Consider the following 19276-nt stretch of genomic DNA (forward strand, 5'->3'; position numbering starts at 1 on the left):
GTGCGCTCCAGCCAGACGGACAGACGGGCGGACATGGCTAAATCAACTCCAAATAGTCTGAAACGGATTTCGTCCAAAAATACTTGGGGTCTAAAACCATTATTTCGGTGAGGCACATTTCGCTCGTATGAAAGGGTATATACCCTCGTTAGCATAAATGCTGAGGGCATAAAAACTATATATCATTATACATATATGATACTTCACGTTTTTATACCCTCCACCATAATATGGAGGGTATAATTAAATTTGTCTTTCCGTTTTTAACACATCGAAATATTCATCGGAGACCCTATAATGTATATATATTCTTGATCAGGGTAAAATTCTAAGTCGATATAATCATCTCCGTCTGTCTATTGAAATCAAGATACAGCTCACAATTTTTAAGATAGAGCATTGTGATTTGGTATAGAAGTTTCTTCTACTCCTAGGATGTTTCGTATTGCAAATGGGCTATATCGGTCCACGTTTTGATATAGCCCCCATAGAAAGGTACCACCCGATTTTAGGTATTTTGAAGTTTTTAGCCTCATTATCATACCGAAATGGCTGAAATTAGGTACTTAGTCTTCGTTTGCGGTGTTTTGAAGGTTGTGGCCTCAATATTCCACCGAAATGTCTGAAATTTGGTATTTGGTCTTCATTTGGGGGTAATAAATGTTCCATATGAAATTTGTTGGTATATGTCCACACCGTCATGCCCCAATAGAACGGTACCTTCCGATTTTCGGTATTTTGAAGGTTTTAGCCTCATTATCACACGGAAATGGCTGAAATTCGGTACAAAGCCTTCGTTGGGGGGTATAAAACTTTCTCCCAGAAATTTGTCGGTTTAGGTCCACGCCTTCATATTGCCCCCATAGAACGGTAATTCCTAATTTTCGGCATTTTGAAGGTTGTGGCCACAGCAACCCACCGAAATGGTTGAAATTTGGTATTTAGTCTTTGGTGGAGGTAAAAGCCTTAATGAATGAAATTCGTCGGTATAGGTCCACGTTTCGATATAGCCCCCATAGAACAGGTTGTGACGTCAATATCCCACCGAAAAACTGAAATTTGTTTTTTAGTCTTCCATGTGGTTATAAAATATTCCAGAAGAGAATTATCAGCATAGGTCAGCGGGTTCCTATATACCCCATACAAGCGTACCTCTTTTCGGTATTTTGAGGGTTTTCTAGAAATATCAGAAATTTGGTATTTAGTCTTGTTTGAGTCTAAAATCTGTCCGCCAGAAATTTGTAGGTATAGATCGACATTCTGATATGGCCCACATTGAACGGTACCTCCTGAATTTCGGTACTTTGAAGGTTAGCCACATTGTTTTACCGAACTTGTTTAAATTTCTTCATAAATGAAAGGAAACTAATTGTTCCATCTTACTTCAATACAACTCGTGGTGGAGGGTATAACAAGTTCGGCCTGGCCGAACTTAACGCCGTTCTTACTTGTTATTTGTGCATCCGACCACTTTCTTTCTTATATTTTATAATTAATTCTACGAAGGTGTCCACAGTACATTTGTATCTCCTTTCCTACGGTTTATTGTCAAACTCTTGTGGAATAGTACTTACCACTTTTTCTTCGAATTTTCCATCGAATTCCGCAGCAAAACATTTCACTGGGCATAAAAAAAAAGAATAAGGCGACACAGAATTTCACAGGTTACGGGTTTTTTATTATTTCGCTTTATTTAAAACAGATATACAGACAGACGAACAGACATACGAAGCACATACATTGGTATGAATTAATTATGCGCAAATAGCGGATTTAACTGTTGGTATTTTTCTTCTTATTATCAATAATAAAAATACATAATAATAAAAAAATATTTTTTTAAATATAAACTCTACTCTACAGAATGTTTGAGGGGGGTGGAACAAAAGAAATTGTGGGATGTTATTATAGGGAATATAAGGAATTTATATAGATAGGATAAGAAGTGCTAGTGGTAATTTGTTGTATGAACAACATATGCAATCAGTTACACACACACTCACACTCAGAAGACTCATGTACATGCACTTGCATGTAAAGATAAGTGTAGGATAATTGGGATTGGGCCAACAGGTTCAATGGCTAACGGTGACAGAGGGTCGGTTGAACTGTTGGCTGGAGTTTTCAAGGATGGCAAAGACGTTTAAATAATTTCCTTCCGTTATGACGAATGGTCATCATTGCCAAGTTGATGTGTTGAATATAGTAGAGGCAGAATAAGCGGCTGTTGATGGTTATTTGCTGTTTTTAAATTTACGTCCGGCAAAAGTACATAAATATATGCGGTTATTTGTATAGGTGTACTTTTTTCCAATGAATTGAATTCATCCAACCATCTACCTTGTTTTGTGGGTGAGCGTGTGTGTTTGCATAGTTTGGAGTGTGTGGGCGCTGTATTTACATGCCACCATTTTGGATATCAGCTTCATATGCCTCATTTTCTTCTTGCTCTTCATCGAATTCAACATCCTCATCAGCGGTTGCCTCCTGCAAAACAGAAAAAAAAACAGAAAAGGAAAACAATGAAAACAAACAAATAAACATAACCAATCGACGAAACGTTACGTTACGTTGTTCAAAGATTGTGTAGGGAGACGACTGTGATAGAGGGAGGGCGTTGTTGGATGTTCGAAGGAAAAAATCATTGAAAAATTGTTTTTAATTAAAAAATATCAAACATCAAACAGCTTCCGTATCCTCCTGGTAAATTCGCTCACATGCAACGGCAATATATGGTTTATTTGTGGGGCTGTGTATGCGTTATAACCGTAAACCATATGCTGTACATACACCAAACGTACATACTTATTTGTATTTTCTAGGGGTATGCAAAATGCACACATCCTTATGCACGCATACACCACCTATATCAACGACCATATCATACAATTTGAGAACGTTCGTGTTTGCTCTAAATCAAATGTCCATTCCAATAGTCAGTGTACAGTAGGCTACAGTCGCTAGAATAAGTATAGGATCAGCAATAAGAGAGATACCATTGTATACAGATGGCCTCCCACCTATAGAATGAATACCAATCTATTTTTAAGAGACCTATAAAAGGTATTTTATATCTAGATTTATTTATAGCCTATACCACGTCTTCTATATGTAGAAGACCTAGTATATTCAGAAGAAACATACATATACCTCTACCTACCGGAGGCCTACACAAGGTCTTCTATTTATGTAAGACCTATCCCAGGTTTTTTAATCTATAGAAGAACCATCCAAAGCCATCTATATAGAAGACCAATAAGACCTATACAAGGTCTTCTATCCGAAGAACACCTGTACAAGGTCTTCTATCTGAAGAAGACCTGTACAAGGTCTTCTATCTGAAGAAGACTATATAAGGTCTTCTATCCGAGGAAGACCTATATAAGGTCTTCCATCTGACGAAGACCTATATAAGGTCTTTTAGCCAAAGAAGACCTATACAAGGTATTTTATATGAAGAAGACCTATACAAGGTCTTCTATCCGAAGAAGGCCTATACAAGTTCTACTATTTGAAGAAGACATCTACAAGGTCTTCTATCCGAAGAAGACCTATACAAAGTTTTATTCGAAGAAGACCTGTACAATGTCTTCTGTCTGTAGAAGACCTATACAAAACCTTCTATCTGAAGATGAGCTATATAAGGTCTTCGATCCGAAGAAGACCTATACAGGGTCTTCTATCTGAAGAAGATCTATACAAGGTATTCTATCCGAAGAAGACCTCTACAATGTCTTTTGTCTATAGAAGACCTATACAAAGCCTTCTATGTGAAGATGACCTATATAAGGTCTTCGATCCAAAGAAGACCTATACAAGGTCTTCTATCCGAAGAAGGCCTATACGAGTTCTACTATTTGAAGAAGACATCTACAAGGTCTTCTATCCGAAGAACACCTATACAAAGTTTTATTCGAAGAAGACCTGTACAATGTCTTCTGTCTGTAGAAGACCTACACAAAGCCTTCTATCTGAAGATGATCTATATAAGGTCTTCGATCCGAAGAAGACCTATACAAGGTCTTTTATCTGCAGAAGACCTATACAAGGTCTTCTATCCGAAGAAGACCTATACAAGGTCTTCTATCCGAAGAAGACCGATGCAGGGTATTCTATCTGAAGCAGACCTTTACAAGGTCTTCTATCCAAAGAAGACCTAAACAAGGTCTACTTTCTGAAGAAGATATATACTTTCTGAAGAAGACCTATACAAGGTCTTCTATGCAAAGCCTTTTATCCGAAGAAGGCCTATACAAGGTCTTCTATCTGAAGAAAACCTATACAAGGTCTTCTATCCGAAAAAGACCTATACAAGGTCTACTTTCTGAAGAAGACCTATACAAGGACTTCTATCTGAAGAAGACCAATACGAGGTCATTATTTGTAAACGACTGGTAAAAGTTCTTCTATCTGAAGAGGACCTACACAAGGTCTTCTATGCAAGTCCTTCAATCCGAGGAAGACCTATAAAAGGTCTTCTATCTAGAGAAGACGTATACAAGGTCTTCTATACGAAGAAGACCTATACAAGGTCTTCTCTTTTAAGAAGGTCTTCTATCTGATGAAGACATATGCAAGGTATTCTATCTGTAGAAGACCTATACAAGGTCTTCTATCCGAAGAAGACCTACACCAGGTCTTCTATCCGATGAAAAACTATACCAAGTCTTATCTCCGAAAAAGACCTATACAAGGTCTTCTATCCTAGGATGACCTATACAAGATCTTCCATCCGATGAATACCTATACAAGGTCTTTTAGCCGAAGAAGACCTATACAAGGTATTTTATATGAAGAAGACCTATACAAGGTCTTCTATCCGAAGAAGGCCTATACAAGTTCTACTATTTGAAAAAGACATCTACAAGGTCTTCTATCCGAAGAACACCTATACAAGGTCTTCTATCCGAAGAAGACCTGTACAAGGTCTTCTATCCCAAGAAGACCGATGCAGGGTATTCTATCTGAAGCAGACCTTTACAAGGTCTTCTATCCAAAGAAGACCTAAACAAGGTCTACTTTCTGAAAAAGACCTATACAAGGTCTTCTATACAAGGTCTTCTATCTTCGGATAAAAGAAGAAGGCCTATACAAGGTCTTCTATCTGAAGAAAACCTATACAAGGCCTTCTATCCGAAAAAGACCTATACAAGGTCTACTTCCTGAAGAAGACCTATACAAAGTCTTCTATCCATAGAAGACCAATACGAGGTCTTTTATTTGTAAACGACTGGTAAAACTTCTTCTATCTGAAGAGGACCTACACAAGGTCTTCTATGCAAGTCCTTCAATCCGAGGAAGACCTATAAAAGGTCTTCTATCTAGAGAAGACCTACCCAAGGTCGTCTATATGAAGAAGACCATTGAAGAAGGTCTTCTATCTGATGAAGACATATGCAAGGTATTCTAACTGTAGAAGACCCATACAAGGTCTTCTATCCAAAGAAAATGTATGCAAGGTCTTCTACCTGACGAAGACCTATATTAGGTATTTTATCTTGTAAAAATTACGTATTCTAGGCCTTCGTAAAAGACTTATTCAAAACCTTCTATCCGAAGAAGACCTATGCAAAACCTTCTATCTGAAGAAGACCTACACAAGGTCTTCTATCTGAAGAAAACCTATATGAGGTCTTTTATTTTGTCTTCTCTGTGTGTAGAAGACCTTTAAAATGTCTTCTATATGAAGAAGACTTATACGAGGTCTTCTATCCGAAGAAGACCTATACAAGGTCTTCTATCTGACGAAGACCTATATTACGTCTTTTATCTTGTGAAAAATACCTATTCAAGGCCTTATATGCGTAAAAGAACTATGCAAAACCTTCTATCCGAAGAAAACCTATACAAGGTCTTCTATTTGAAGAAGACCTACACAAGGTCTTCTATCCGAAGAAAACCTATACAAGGTCTTTTGTCTGAAGAAGACCTATACAAACTCTTCTAGCTGAAGAAAACCTATATGAGGTCTTTTATTTTGTTTTCTCTGTGTGTAGAAGACCTTTAAAAGGTCTTCTATATGAAGAAAAGGTCTTCTATCCGAAGAAGGCCTATGCAAGGTCTTATATCTGAAGAAGATTAATACATGTTCTTTTTTCTGTAAAAGACCGGTAGAAGGGCTTCTATCTGAAGAATACCTATATAAGGTCTTATGTGTGTAGAATATCTATACAATGTCTTCTATCTGTAGAAGTACTTTAAAATGCCCTCCTTATGTAAAATACCTATATAGGGTATTCTTTCTGAAGAAGACCTTCTAAGTGTAGAAGACAGGTAGAAGTTTTTCTATCTGAAGAAATCCCATACAAGGTCTTCTATCAGAAAAGGTCTATACAAGATATTCTTTCTGAAGAAGACCTAAATAGGGTCTTCTAAGTGCAGAATAACGGTAAAGGGTCTTCGTTCTAATGAAGACTTATGCAAGATAGCACATCTACAAAAAATCCATACAGGACTTTCTATCTTTAAAATGGCTCTACAATGACTTCTATGTACAGTTGACCCATACAAGTTCTACTGTCTACAGAAGGCCTATTAAAGACTGTTGAACATTAGAAGAAGAAAAGCTATTACCAGGCCGCCTTAGTAGGGCTTTCGGCTACAGTTAGAGATGGACAGTGGGTAAATACCCAATGGGTAAATACCCGGTAAATTGGGTAAATTGGGTAAATACCGGGTAAATACCCATTTTTGGGTATTTATTTGGGTATTTACTATATTGAATCGCTAATACAACATCTTAGACCCTATTTCTGGGTTTAGGTTATGAAATCGATTCAAAATGGATAGTTTTACAATACTTTAAACAAGTGGGTAAATACTTGGGTAAATACCCGAGTATTTACCCAAGTGTTGGGTAAAAACTCATTAACTGCCGAACCACTTGACGTAGGCTGACAAAATTTGGCTCAAATCTTTCTTATGTCAAAAGAACTTTTGGTACTGAACATAGGGTCTCTGGGTCCATGTTTTGATATAGCCCCCATATAACCGTACCTCCCGATTTAAGGTATTTTTTGTATATTTGCCTCATTGTACAATCATAGTGGCTGAAATTTGGCATAGTGAGTTTTCAATATGTGGAAAATATCCTTGCAAAAATTTGTAAACATAGGTCCACGTTTTCTAATAGCCCTCATATAAGGGTACCCCGATTTCGAGTATTTACCCAAATGTTGGGTAAAAACTCATTAACTGCCGAACCATTTGACGTAGGCTGACAAAATTTGGCTCAAATCTTACTTATATCAAGAGAATATCTAGCATTGAAAATGGGGTCTCTGGGTCCATGTTTTGATATAGCCCCCATATAACCGTACCTCCCGATTTAAGGTATTTTTTGTATATTTGCCTCATTGTACAATCATATTGGCTGAAATTTGGCATAGTGAGTTCTCAGTATGTAGAAAATATCCTTACAAAATTTTTTTAACATAGGTACACGTTTTCTAATAGCCCCCATATAAGGGTACCCCGATTTCGAGTATTTACCCAAATGTTGGGTAAAAACTCTTTAACTGCCGAACCATTTGACGTAGGCTGACAAAATTTGGCTCAAATCTTTCTTATGTCAAAAGAACTTCTGGTACTGAACATGGGGTCTCTGGGTCCATGTTTTGATATAGCCCCCATATAACCGTACCTCCCGATTTAAGGTATTTTTCATCTATTATCCACATTTTACAACCAAATTGGCTGTAATTTGGCACAGTGAGTCCTCAATGAGTATAAAATATCCTTGCAAACATTTGTCAACGTAGGTCCACGCCTTCTTATACCCCCATATATGGGTACCCCGATTTCGAGTATTTACCCAAATATTGGGTAAAAACTCCTTATCTGCCGAACCACTTGACGTTGGCTGACAAAATTTGGCTCAAAACTTTCTTATATTAATAGTATTAAAGGTATTGAAAATGGAGTCCCTGGGTCCACTTTTTGATATAGCCGTACCTCCCGATTTCAGAAACCCATATTGGGGCTACAAGAAAACGTGGACCTACGTCGACAATTTTTTGCAAGGATATTTTATACATATTGGGAACTCACTGTACCAAATTACAGTTAGTATGATTGTAAAATAATAATAGGTAAAAATACCTTAAATCGGGAGGTACGGCTATATGTGGGCTATACCAAAACAATGACCCAGGGACTCCATTTTCAATACGTTTTATACTATTGGTATAAGAAAGTTTTGAGCCAAATTTTGTCAGCCAACGTCAAGTGGTTTGGCAGATAAGGAGTTTTTACCCAATATTTGGGTAAATACTCGAAATCGGAGTACACATATATGGGGGCTACAGGAAAACGTGGACCTACGTTGACAAATGTTTGCAAGGATATTTAATACTTATTGAGGACTCACTGTGCCAAATTACAGCCAATTTGGTTGTAAAATGTGGATAATAGATGAAAAATACCTTAAATCGGGAGGTACGGCTATATGGGGGCTATATCAAAACATGGACCCAGAGACCCCATGCTCAGTACCAGAAGTTCTTTTGACATATAAAAGATTTATGCCAAGTTTTGTCAGCCTACGTCAAGTGGTTCGGCAGTTAAAGAGTTTTTACCCAACATTTGGGTAAATACTCGAAATCGGGGTACCCTTATATGGGGGCTATTAGAAAACGTGGGCCTATGTTGACAAATTTTTGCAAGGATATTTTCTACATATTGAGAACTCACTGTGCCAAATTTCAGCCACTATGATTGTACAATGAGGCAAATAGACAAAAAATACCTTAAATCGGGAGGTACGGTTATATGGAGGCTATATCAAAACATGGACCCAAAGACCCCATGTTCAGTACAAGAAGTTCTTTTGACATAAGAAAGATTTGAGCCAAATTTTGTCAGCCTACGTCAAATGGTTCGGCAGTTAAAGAGTTTTTACCCAACATTTGGGTAAATACTCGAAATCGGGGTACCCTTATATGGGGGCTATAAGAAAACGTGGACCTATGTTGACAAATTTTTGCAAGGATATTTTCTACATATTGAGAACTCACTGTGCCAAATTTCAGCCACTATGATTGTACAATGAGGCAAATAGACAAAAAATACCTTAAATCGGGAGGTACGGATATATGGGGGCTATATCAAAACATGGACCCAGAGACCCCATGTTCAGTACCAGAAGTTCTTTTGACATAAGAAAGATTTGAGCCAAATTTTGTCAGCCTACGTCAAGTGGTTCGGCAGTTAATGAGTTTTTACCCAACACTTGGGTAAATACTCGGGTATTTACCCAAGTATTTACCCACTTGTTTAAAGTATTGTAAAACTATCCAATTTGAATCGATTTCATAACCTAAACCCAGAAATAGGGTCTAAGATTTTGTATTAGCGATTCAATATAGTAAATACCCAAATAAATACCCACAAATGGGTATTTACCCGGTATTTACCCACCGTGTGGGTATTTACCGGGTAAATACCCGGTAAAAACCATCTCTAGCTACAGTAGTTGTTGCTATGAATGCGAATGTCTTCCTTTTGTTCAATGATTCATTAGCAACCCTTACAAATCTTATCATAATTTCGTACACTGTGTGTATGTCCAGTTTTCTCTTACACACAAAAATTCGCCCAAGAACATTTCTCACATTACCCTTGCCATCACACATACTCCCATATACACACACACAAACACACTACATTAATACCGCAACACACATACCTGGTATTGTTGATACTCCGAAATCAAATCATTCATATTAGATTCAGCTTCAGTGAATTCCATTTCGTCCATACCCTCACCGGTGAACCAATGCAAGAAAGCTTTACGACGGAACATAGCTGTAAATTGTTCTGATATCCTCTTGAAGATCTCTTGGATGGCAGTGGTATTGCCAATGAATGTTCCGGACATTTTCAACCCACGTGGTGGTATATCACATACGGCGACCTTAACGTTGTTTGGAATCCATTCAACGAAATAGCTGCTATTCTTGCTTTGTACATTCAACATTTGTGTATCGACTTCCTTCATCGACATGGGACCTGTAAAGAAAAGAAAACATGTTGGTTGAAAAAAACGAAAAACAGAAACAAACAACCATTACAAACGACTGGGGGAGAATCAATTTCTAATTATTAGTTGAAAGAGGGAAAGATTTGAGTATTGGGACACACACACCCAAACGTATTGGTTGATTTGCACGCATATTAAGGAGTTTTCCCAATGCGGATTTGAAGGTTTAAGGTTTATTGAAATGTTGTATACTTTTTTAAGGTACTTTTTTGAACATTCTTGGAGAAGCTGCAAAAGCCCTAAAAAACCCACAAACTGAAAGATGTTTGTTTGTGATTGTACAAAGAGTAAAATTTTTAGTACATTTTGGTACTAAGCCGACAACCCTTCCAGTTCGAATTTTCAAAAAAAAAAAAAAAAAAAAAACAGCCTATCTCACCGCTTCAAAGTTCTAGCTTTACTCGCTCGCTAAATAGCATAGTGCAACATTTAATGCCCTTTGGTCCCGTTCATACCCTTCCAGTGCGTATTTCAGAAACCCCAACCCTATCTCAACCCTACACACTAATAGTACAATTGATAATAATCATTAAGAAACAAAAGGATATGTCATTATTATGATTGTCTTGAAAAACTAATCTCCTAAACAAAAACTTCCGACCTGATTGTTCCGAAAGTAGCACGTAGTCATTCGACAGCAGTACAGATGGTCCTTGGGAGGATGAAAATGCAGCATCAACGAGCAAAGGCAAACATAATCAAACAAGCATTGCAAGACGCTTTATTATAAGTTCACAGCTGTCGTTTCAAAAGCAGTAAGGGTGTACCACCAGCTTTTTGCTGAGGGCTGTGAATTTCCAACCCTATGTCAGTCATGCTGCTCGGGTGAAGGTGAACATGAACAACCCAGTTGAAAGATACAGTGTGAATGCCGGACTCCGAGACCATCCCCATCTATCGCTTCAGAAAACAGTCAGTAGTGCCGAAAGACAAATACCCTCAGCCTCGGACGTAAAGAAAATAAGTAAACACAATACTCCTGACGTATTTAGAGTTTTTATAACCTCCACCATATTATGGAGGGTATAATTAAATTTAAATCCAGCTCGCAATTTTAAATATAGAGCTTTGTAATTTGGTATAGAAGTTTCTACTACTCCTAGGATGTTTGGTATTGGAAATGGGCTATATCGGTCCACGTTTTTTTATATAGCCCCCATAGCACGGTACCACCCGATAATCGGTATTTTGAAGATTTTAGTTTCATTATCACACCGAAATGGCTGAAATTTGGTACTTAGTCTTTGGAGGGGGTATACAACTTTTCCCCAGAAATTTGTCGGTACAGGTCCAAGCCTTCATATAACCCCCAAAGAACGGTACCTCTCGATTTTCGGTATTTTGAAGGTTTTGGCCTCAATATTTCACCGAAATGGCTCAAATATGGTATTTAGTCTTCGTTGTGGGTACAAAACATCCCCCAGAAGTTTGTCGATAAAGACCCCATATAACGATACCTCCCGATTTTCCGTATTTTGAAGGTTGTGGCCACAGTAACCCATCGAAATAGTTGAAATTTGGTACTTAGTGTTTGTTGGGGGGTATACAACTTTCTCCCTGAAATTTCGCGGTACAGGTCCACTCCTTAATATAGCCCCCATAGAACGGTATTTTCGGTATTTTTAAAGCTGTGGCCACAATAACCCATCGAAATGGCTGAAATTTGGTATTTATTTCACGGTACAGGTCCACGCCTTAATATAGCCCCCATAGAACGGTACCTCCTGATTTTCGGTATTTTGAAGGTTTTGGCCACAATAACCCATCGGAATGGCGGACACATTTATATTTATTCTTCGTTGGGGTATTCAACTTCCCCCCTAAATTTGTCGGTATTGGTCCACGCCTTCATATAGCCCCCACAGAACAATACCTCCCAATATTCGGTATTTTGAAGGTTATGGCCTCAATATTCCAAAGAAATGGCTGACATTTGGTTTGTTGTTGTGGGTATACAACTTTCCTTCAGAAATTTCTCGGTACACGTCCACGCCTTAATCTAGCCCCCATAGAACGGTACCTCCCGATTTTCGTTATTTTGAAAGTTGTGGCCAGGTACAGGTCCACAACTTTTGTTATATAGGTTTATTGACACTTAAGAACCCTAAACGTCAAATTATAGCTACATCGGTCTGAAAATGTAGCTAAAAACGTCAAAATACCGTAAATCGGGGGGTACCGTTATATGTGGGCTATACCAAAACGTGGACTTATGTCCATAGAACGGTACCTCCCGATTTTCGTTATTTTGAAAGTTTTGGCCAGGTACAGGTCCACGCCTTAATATTGCCCCCATAGAACGATACCTCCAGATTTTCGTTATTTTGAAAGTTGTGGCCACAATAACCCATCGAAATGGGTGAAATTTGGCATTTAGTCCTTGTTTGGGGTATTCAACTTTCCTCTCTAAATTTGTCGGTATAGGTCCTCGCCATAATATAGTGCCCATAGAACTGTACCTACTGATTTTCCGTATTTTGAAGGATGTGGCCACAATAACCCACCGAAATGGCTGAAAGTTGGTGTTTAGTGTTTGTTGGGGGTATACAACTTTCACCCCATAAATTTGTCGGTAGTGGTCCACGCCTTCTTATAGCCCCCATAGAACGGTACCTCCTCCCAATATTCGGTATTTTGAAGGATGTGGCCACAATAACCCACCGAAATGGCTGAAATTTGGTATTTAATCCACGATGGAGGTAAAAACCTTTCCGATTGAAATTCGACGGTATAGGTACAGATTTCGATATAGCCCCCATAGAACGGTACCTCCCGATTTTTGTAATTCTGAAGGTTGTAACCTCAATATCCGACCGAAATGACTGAACCTCCGGAATTTCGGTATTTTGAAGGTAATTGTTCCATTTTACGACAATACAACTCGTGGTGGAGTGTATAGCAAGTTCGGCCCGGCCGAACTTAACTCCATTCGTACTTGTTTTTTTATACCCTCCGCCTTTAGGCTAGAAGGGGTATATACACTTTGATACGACCAAAAATGTGCCTCATCGAAATAACGATTTTAGACCCCAAGTATGTTTGGGCGAAATTCGTTTCAGACAATTTGGAGTCGATTTAGCCATGTCCGTCCGTCTGTCTATCCGTCTGTTTGGATGGTGCGTACGATAACTCTCGATTGGATCAACTGATTCGAACCCAATTGTGGGTATCGTAATATTTTGTCCAAACTAAGTTTAAGTTCGTAGATGGGCCATATCGGTCCACTCTTTCGGGTGCCTTCCCTACAAAAGTTCAAAATTTGTCTGTAAAATGGTGTGAACGATAACTCTCGAAGGGAGCAATCGATTTGGTACAAACTTTGCACATCAAATTATTCCTTCTAGATATAGATCGGGTTCGTATGCGGAATATATTGGTCCACTCCTTTGGGTACCTCCCACACAATATTCGATTAAAGTGAAGTTTAAGAGCTCCTCTCGGATCGTTTTGAAATTTATTTCAGTTAGTTGTCCTTACGGCTCCCTTCACGGCGTTACAATTTTGTTCTTGCGCAGGTCCATACTTCCTGAGATATTGGCTTAAAAGTTCCAAGAAACCCTGACGCACCAACCAAAATGGCAAATCCGCAAGTAATTCTCGCAGGGAGTTTCTGATTGGTGCGGACTTTACACATCATATTATTTCATCCAGTCATGTATCAGGTTGGAATATGGACTATATCGGTCCACTTCTTCTGGTACCTCCCATGTTATGTAACTAGGACGGAGTGTAATGGGGAATAAGGCATACCAAGATGTCGCTGGTATACACTTGCCATTGAAGAAATTCGGTCTAGCTCAGTGGCCACTCCTGACTAGCCATAAACAAAAATATTGATTCATTATCAATTCACACGTTCATAAAAGAAACGCTTATTTTAAAATTAAAAGATTTGTTGTTGCCGTTGTTTGTTTGGTACCCAAGGTGTTGGTTGGGTTACCTTGCCCTCCCAATGGATTTCTACACAAATCCCCAATGAGCCTCATCAATGATGATGACTCCCAAAATCTGTACCTTGGCTGGATAACCTCTACATTACCTTATGTTAACAAATTAGAACCTCATAATGTTAAATTTCAAAGCTTCAATTCATATTTATTTTATAACAATAAGTTATAACAGATATCAATAACGCTTAGGAATAATTATTATAATCGTTGTTTATTATCTAAAGGATAATATATTACTAAATTCATTAACGAGATTTAATTTTACTTCACTTCATGATACATACAAAATTCAAATTTAATTCTGTATGCCATTCCCATTTGTGCCACTGTGCACAAAAATATTCACTATATTGTTATATAAGTATAAACATGTTCAAGATTTGATATCAAATATAGTTATCACCAAGGTTAATGTAAATAAGTTATAATTTTTGTAGGTATTTGATTCAAAATATTCTTTAAAAACACCCTTTTTAATTGCCATCTACTGTGCAATTTGCACTTCTACAATTAAAATGGAATAAACTGATCCCTGTCTCAACCTATTCGAGCTCGTATAGTCGACAGTTTCTGTCAATATGACAGTATTATTTACAAAGGTATGAAATATCAATGGTAAACCAACTAGGTTGTTAACGATGTATATGAATAAAGTTAATTTATAATTCAACAAATGTATAATGTATGATATATAATGTAATGTATATATCATATGGCCGTATAAGAAATAATATGATAATCACGTTATTAAAAAAAAAAATGTGAAAGATTCTTAAGATTTGATAATCGTTATGACAAATAATTTTAACAAAAAAGCCTAAAACTCTGCTTCAGTTTATCACCGAAACAAGTTTGGAGACTTTTTATCCAATATCAGTGAAATGAAAACTTATTGCTAGATAAAGGGTATTAGTTTTTGATTGAAATGTATATTAAATATCAGAGTTAAATATAGGACCTTATTGTGCGGGCCATATGGAATTAGGATATGACCACAACAAAACTTAAGTCCTTTATCTTGTTAGTTTTCATTTCGACTTACGGTTTTGAATTGCTTTGAATTGTTAGCTGAAGACTATGGATTGATGATGAGGGTGTCTATGATGAGACTTGTCGATGTGATTATGATGCTATATGACTGTTAGTTTCTGCTTATTCCGGAAGGCGGAGTATGATGGTAATTATCTGGATTGGTGGATGTCTGAGAATGCAGATGATGAGGTGAAAAGCTGTGTTAAAACACGATGTGATGAACTGGAAACTCCAACAAAAGTGGTGACATTTATCTCGAACTGAAATGGGCTCGATCGAATTCGCCACTGTTTACACGAACATGTGTTGTCTTCAGGTTGGTGTGTAGTTTGGTTGGATCGAATAAATAAATGTTGGTTGTTTTGATGGTGATGTTGGTTCTATGGCGATGGATGATGAAAACTTAGGCTATTGTATGGAGGTTTATCTTGCTGGTTTTATGGTGATTATGGAATGTGATGAGATGGTGTGGTGATTAGACGATTCGCACTTTATATCATAGTCATCTTTTCTGCACACTTTAGATGCCGCAATAATGGCATGGCAAAGGTTTCACTGATGAAGTTGTTTTATCAGATAAAATGCACACCACTGGTTGATCACTTAAACAATTCAAGGTTGTACTGCCGTTGAGACCACAGACTGTCGCTGGTAGAAGGGGTGGTAAGATTTCGGTTAAATGAACATAAAAACACTTCGGGAACGTTAAAACTTTAATCCACTGGACACCGTCGGGTGATGTTTAATAAATTTTCTTCACTTTGTTTGAGCCGCTTGTCGGTTGATGGATTTGTATGGTCATATAAATGACTTCTGGTAGCACACAATCAGACACGTGTTAACCTGTGTTGCGTTATTTCCACATGCAGGGATCGAACTGAGACCAAGATTGGTTATGGTTGAGTACGATGGTCGATAATTTGCAGGCGGCGAACAAAGTGATAATTTGCGAACTAGTTATGCAATTATTTCTCCTTTTTATACGTCCCGAATGTCAACTTCTTTACACGTCTGCACCACACAGTGTTTCTTGTTCGACAGGGCTGTTAATTGTTATGTGGTTTTGCTCAAAACGGACGAAAAATAAACTTCTTTCCAGGGCAAAATGTTTATTGCAAATAAGTGTTGCAGCTGGTGGTGACCGAAAGTGGCTAATTCAAGAATGTTCATCGGTTGGGAATACAAAGTTGGCAGCATGTATTTCTCGGAGCCGATTTAGTGTTGTCGCTAAAATTATTCTTGAATTTTTGCACAAGTGTCCCCAAGCAGGTGTAAAAGTTTGTAGTTTCCAATTGGCGAGCAATGAACAATTGCAAAAAAAAAATGATATTGCAATCCGGTCGCTGACAAGTGGTGCTCCACTGGCAACGTGTACCTAGATCCAGATTACCACGCGGTCGGTACCGTTATCCAGTTGAAATTTCCTGAAAATTCGCGAAAATTTAATAAATTGCATTTCCACCAAAAATCGCTTTTTGTTGCTGGAGACATATGTTGTTTCCTTTACTCACCGTATTGCTAAGGACAACTTGTGCACAAAAGAAAGAAATAGACAAGTTATAAAGTCTAATTCTACTTGGAATTTTTCCAAGTATGACTTTGATTTGCGAATTATGCAATAGTTAGAATTGGCCACTTCGGTGTTTCTGCGATGGAAAAATTTTCGCAATGCAGCCTTCGTGCAAGTGTTCGTTCTTCGTTGTCCATTTTTCGTTGAGTTCAGGGTTGACAACAAACAAAACTCGAATTTCAACGAAACTTGTCTTGAAACATATGATCAAAATGCAACCCTGAATTAGGGTGATCATTTAATGATGACGTGCCGTAATCGGGTGACATAACACCCACACAAAATTCGGATAAAGTGAAGTTTAAGAGCTCCTGTCGGATCGTCTTAACTTTTTTTCATAATTTGTGTTAATTTAATAAAGTTATTAATATTTTTGTTTTACACAAATAATAAATGCATTTTATTTTGTTATTCAAAACACGTGCTCTGGACTGCCTCCTATTCTACCCCAAAGGGTCAGTTAAAATGCAGTGCCAAAGGTTCAGTTAAAATGCAATGCCAAAGGGTCAGTTAAAATGCGGTGCAATGGAGTGCCTCTTTCCGGGGTCACTCCCTTGTAAAAATCATGAGTGGAAATGCATAATTTGATGCACTTCCAAATCACTTGTACATATCATTTAACTGCCTCTTTGGAGGCAAACTTTTCGCTGGGTATTTTTCCGGAGTAAGTCAATACTTCCTGAGATTATGGTCCAAGCACCAAAACCCTCCCGGTACGTACTAAAATAGCTATTTTGCATGATAACTCAAAATTTTTTTTTCAAACATTTCTTTCAAACTTAGTTTAACGTAATTTAATATTTCGAGTCCTTTATGAAGAAGTTTGGTTACTAAAAATGTTTGGTATATGTCAATGATTTGGTATAGCCCCACATTACGGTATCAACAGATTTTAAGGCAAACTGTGATACAAAATCAATATATTTTATATACGGCATAATTATTGTGTTCGGTTTTGGTTTTTTTGTCAGTGGCTGAGGGTATATCTCCGCCAACACAGCTGACTGATACTTTCTTACTTGTTTTATTTTTAATTTTTGGAGCGATTTCTTTGGAAGTATGGACATGGCCTTGAAAAAAGTGTACCATTGTAACTAGAGCCGCATACACAGCATGTTGCCAAAAATTTAAAAACGATCCCAGATGATGTACATTTTGCCCGTATGAAAGTTTATAAAAACTGAACATTTTCGGAAAATTCCTATCTTCACTACTGTGAGCTCCATCTTGAGTTAAACAGACAAAAAGAAGAACATAACATAACGATGTTTAATGCTGGTACACAATTGGATACATTTTGAAGATTTTAGCAGTGCTCTCAGCTGATAAAAAAGAGTCAAATCATTTCATACAAACATTGTTCAATCAAGGCTTGTGTCGCAGTACATATAGTAGACCCAAAATCGATCCTTTCGTTATTCGTTTTCTTCTGACCTAGCCCGAAGAAGACATTTTAATAATTATCGAAAAATGTACTCGACAACATACCCTTTCGTTACTTGTTTTCCATGTCGTTAATTAACACCAATTAACAACGACTAATTTGACAGATATTTTTCTTTAAAATAAATAAATTGTTTAATATTACCACGAAAACAGTTTTATGTATACGTTCTCGACATTTATTATCATGCAAAAACATACATTTTACATTGTGTTTAATTTAGTAAATTCCTTCAACAAATAAACATTTCAAGATCTCTTAAAGAAATTTGTCAAAATAATGTACCAACGATAATATTACCAGAAAGTCCATTTTATTTGATAGATTAATGGCTTGTGAAAGTGAATGAAGAAAAAGAACGAAAGCTTGAAAATGTTTTAAAAATTAAAAAAAATGTGTAACAGAAAAAAAAATAAAACTAATTATAATTTTGTTTAAAACCTTTGAGACCAATAGAGAAGAAGAAAGATAATACGTGCGTGCCACGCGAATATTAAAATAAATGAGGCACAAACATAAAAACCCAAACTCCCTTTATTCCATTCCCCTGTTAAGCATATAAGTAGCATGGTATAGCGAATATTTATGCGTACATACTGTTGCACCTAATATCCAAAAACAAAACACCACATTGTAAGCATACTTTGCAAATGGTGTTACAACGGCCATGCCACAAGCCATAACTAAAGGTAGGGTCACATTAGGCAAATATTTGCCGAAAAATGACAAATATTTGTTTGCTTCAATCTGACCAGCAAATATTTTTCAAGGGCAAACAAGAAAACAGCTGATTTTGGGGAAACAAAACCATTTGCCAGCAAACAAAAAATTTTCCAGTTTGCCCATAATGTGAACACTCTTAAGCAAATATTTTTCACTCTTTTGTGCAAATATTTATTTGGTCTTACAAAAGTTTTGTAAGAGCAAACAAGGGCAAATATCTGCTGAAACACATTGTTGTCACCTACTAAAAACATATTATGAATATAAAAAAGTTAACATTACTTGTAAATATATAATACAAAGCGAATATTTAATTAATAAACAAATAAAAAATTGAAAGGTGAGGGATTTATATATGTATGTAGGTGTGTATGTATTCTCTGATACTGAATGATGCCCAAAATCAATTTTTCCGAATTTTCTGGACCAAATTTGATAACATTTTAGGTGTAGATTTGTTAGGTATAGGAATAGCCGAGCTGTTGTTATAACGGAAAATAGAAGAGGCAAAACGCGAA

The 19276-nt window shown here is 37.2% G+C and overlaps 1 protein-coding gene across 2 annotated transcripts in view; it reads right to left on the reverse strand.

The window, feature by feature from the left end:
- Window positions 1-1656: 1656 nt before the first annotated feature.
- betaTub97EF (beta-Tubulin at 97EF) overlaps window positions 1657-19276 on the reverse strand; it is a 254822-nt gene continuing 237202 nt past the window's right edge. For both annotated transcript variants that reach the window (XM_073959925.1, XM_073959926.1), the window contains exons 7-8: window positions 9686-10008; window positions 1657-2487 (exon numbers count right to left, since the gene is read on the reverse strand). In XM_073959925.1, coding sequence (XP_073816026.1) covers window positions 2398-2487; window positions 9686-10008 — 413 coding nt within the window. In that variant the 3' untranslated portion in view covers window positions 1657-2397. The remainder of the gene's footprint in view (window positions 2488-9685; window positions 10009-19276) is intronic.

This window comes from Musca autumnalis, unplaced genomic scaffold (genome assembly GCF_047663935.1).
Source record: "Musca autumnalis isolate F117 unplaced genomic scaffold, ASM4766393v1 scaffold_1, whole genome shotgun sequence".
Classification (NCBI taxonomy): domain Eukaryota; kingdom Metazoa; phylum Arthropoda; class Insecta; order Diptera; family Muscidae; genus Musca; species Musca autumnalis.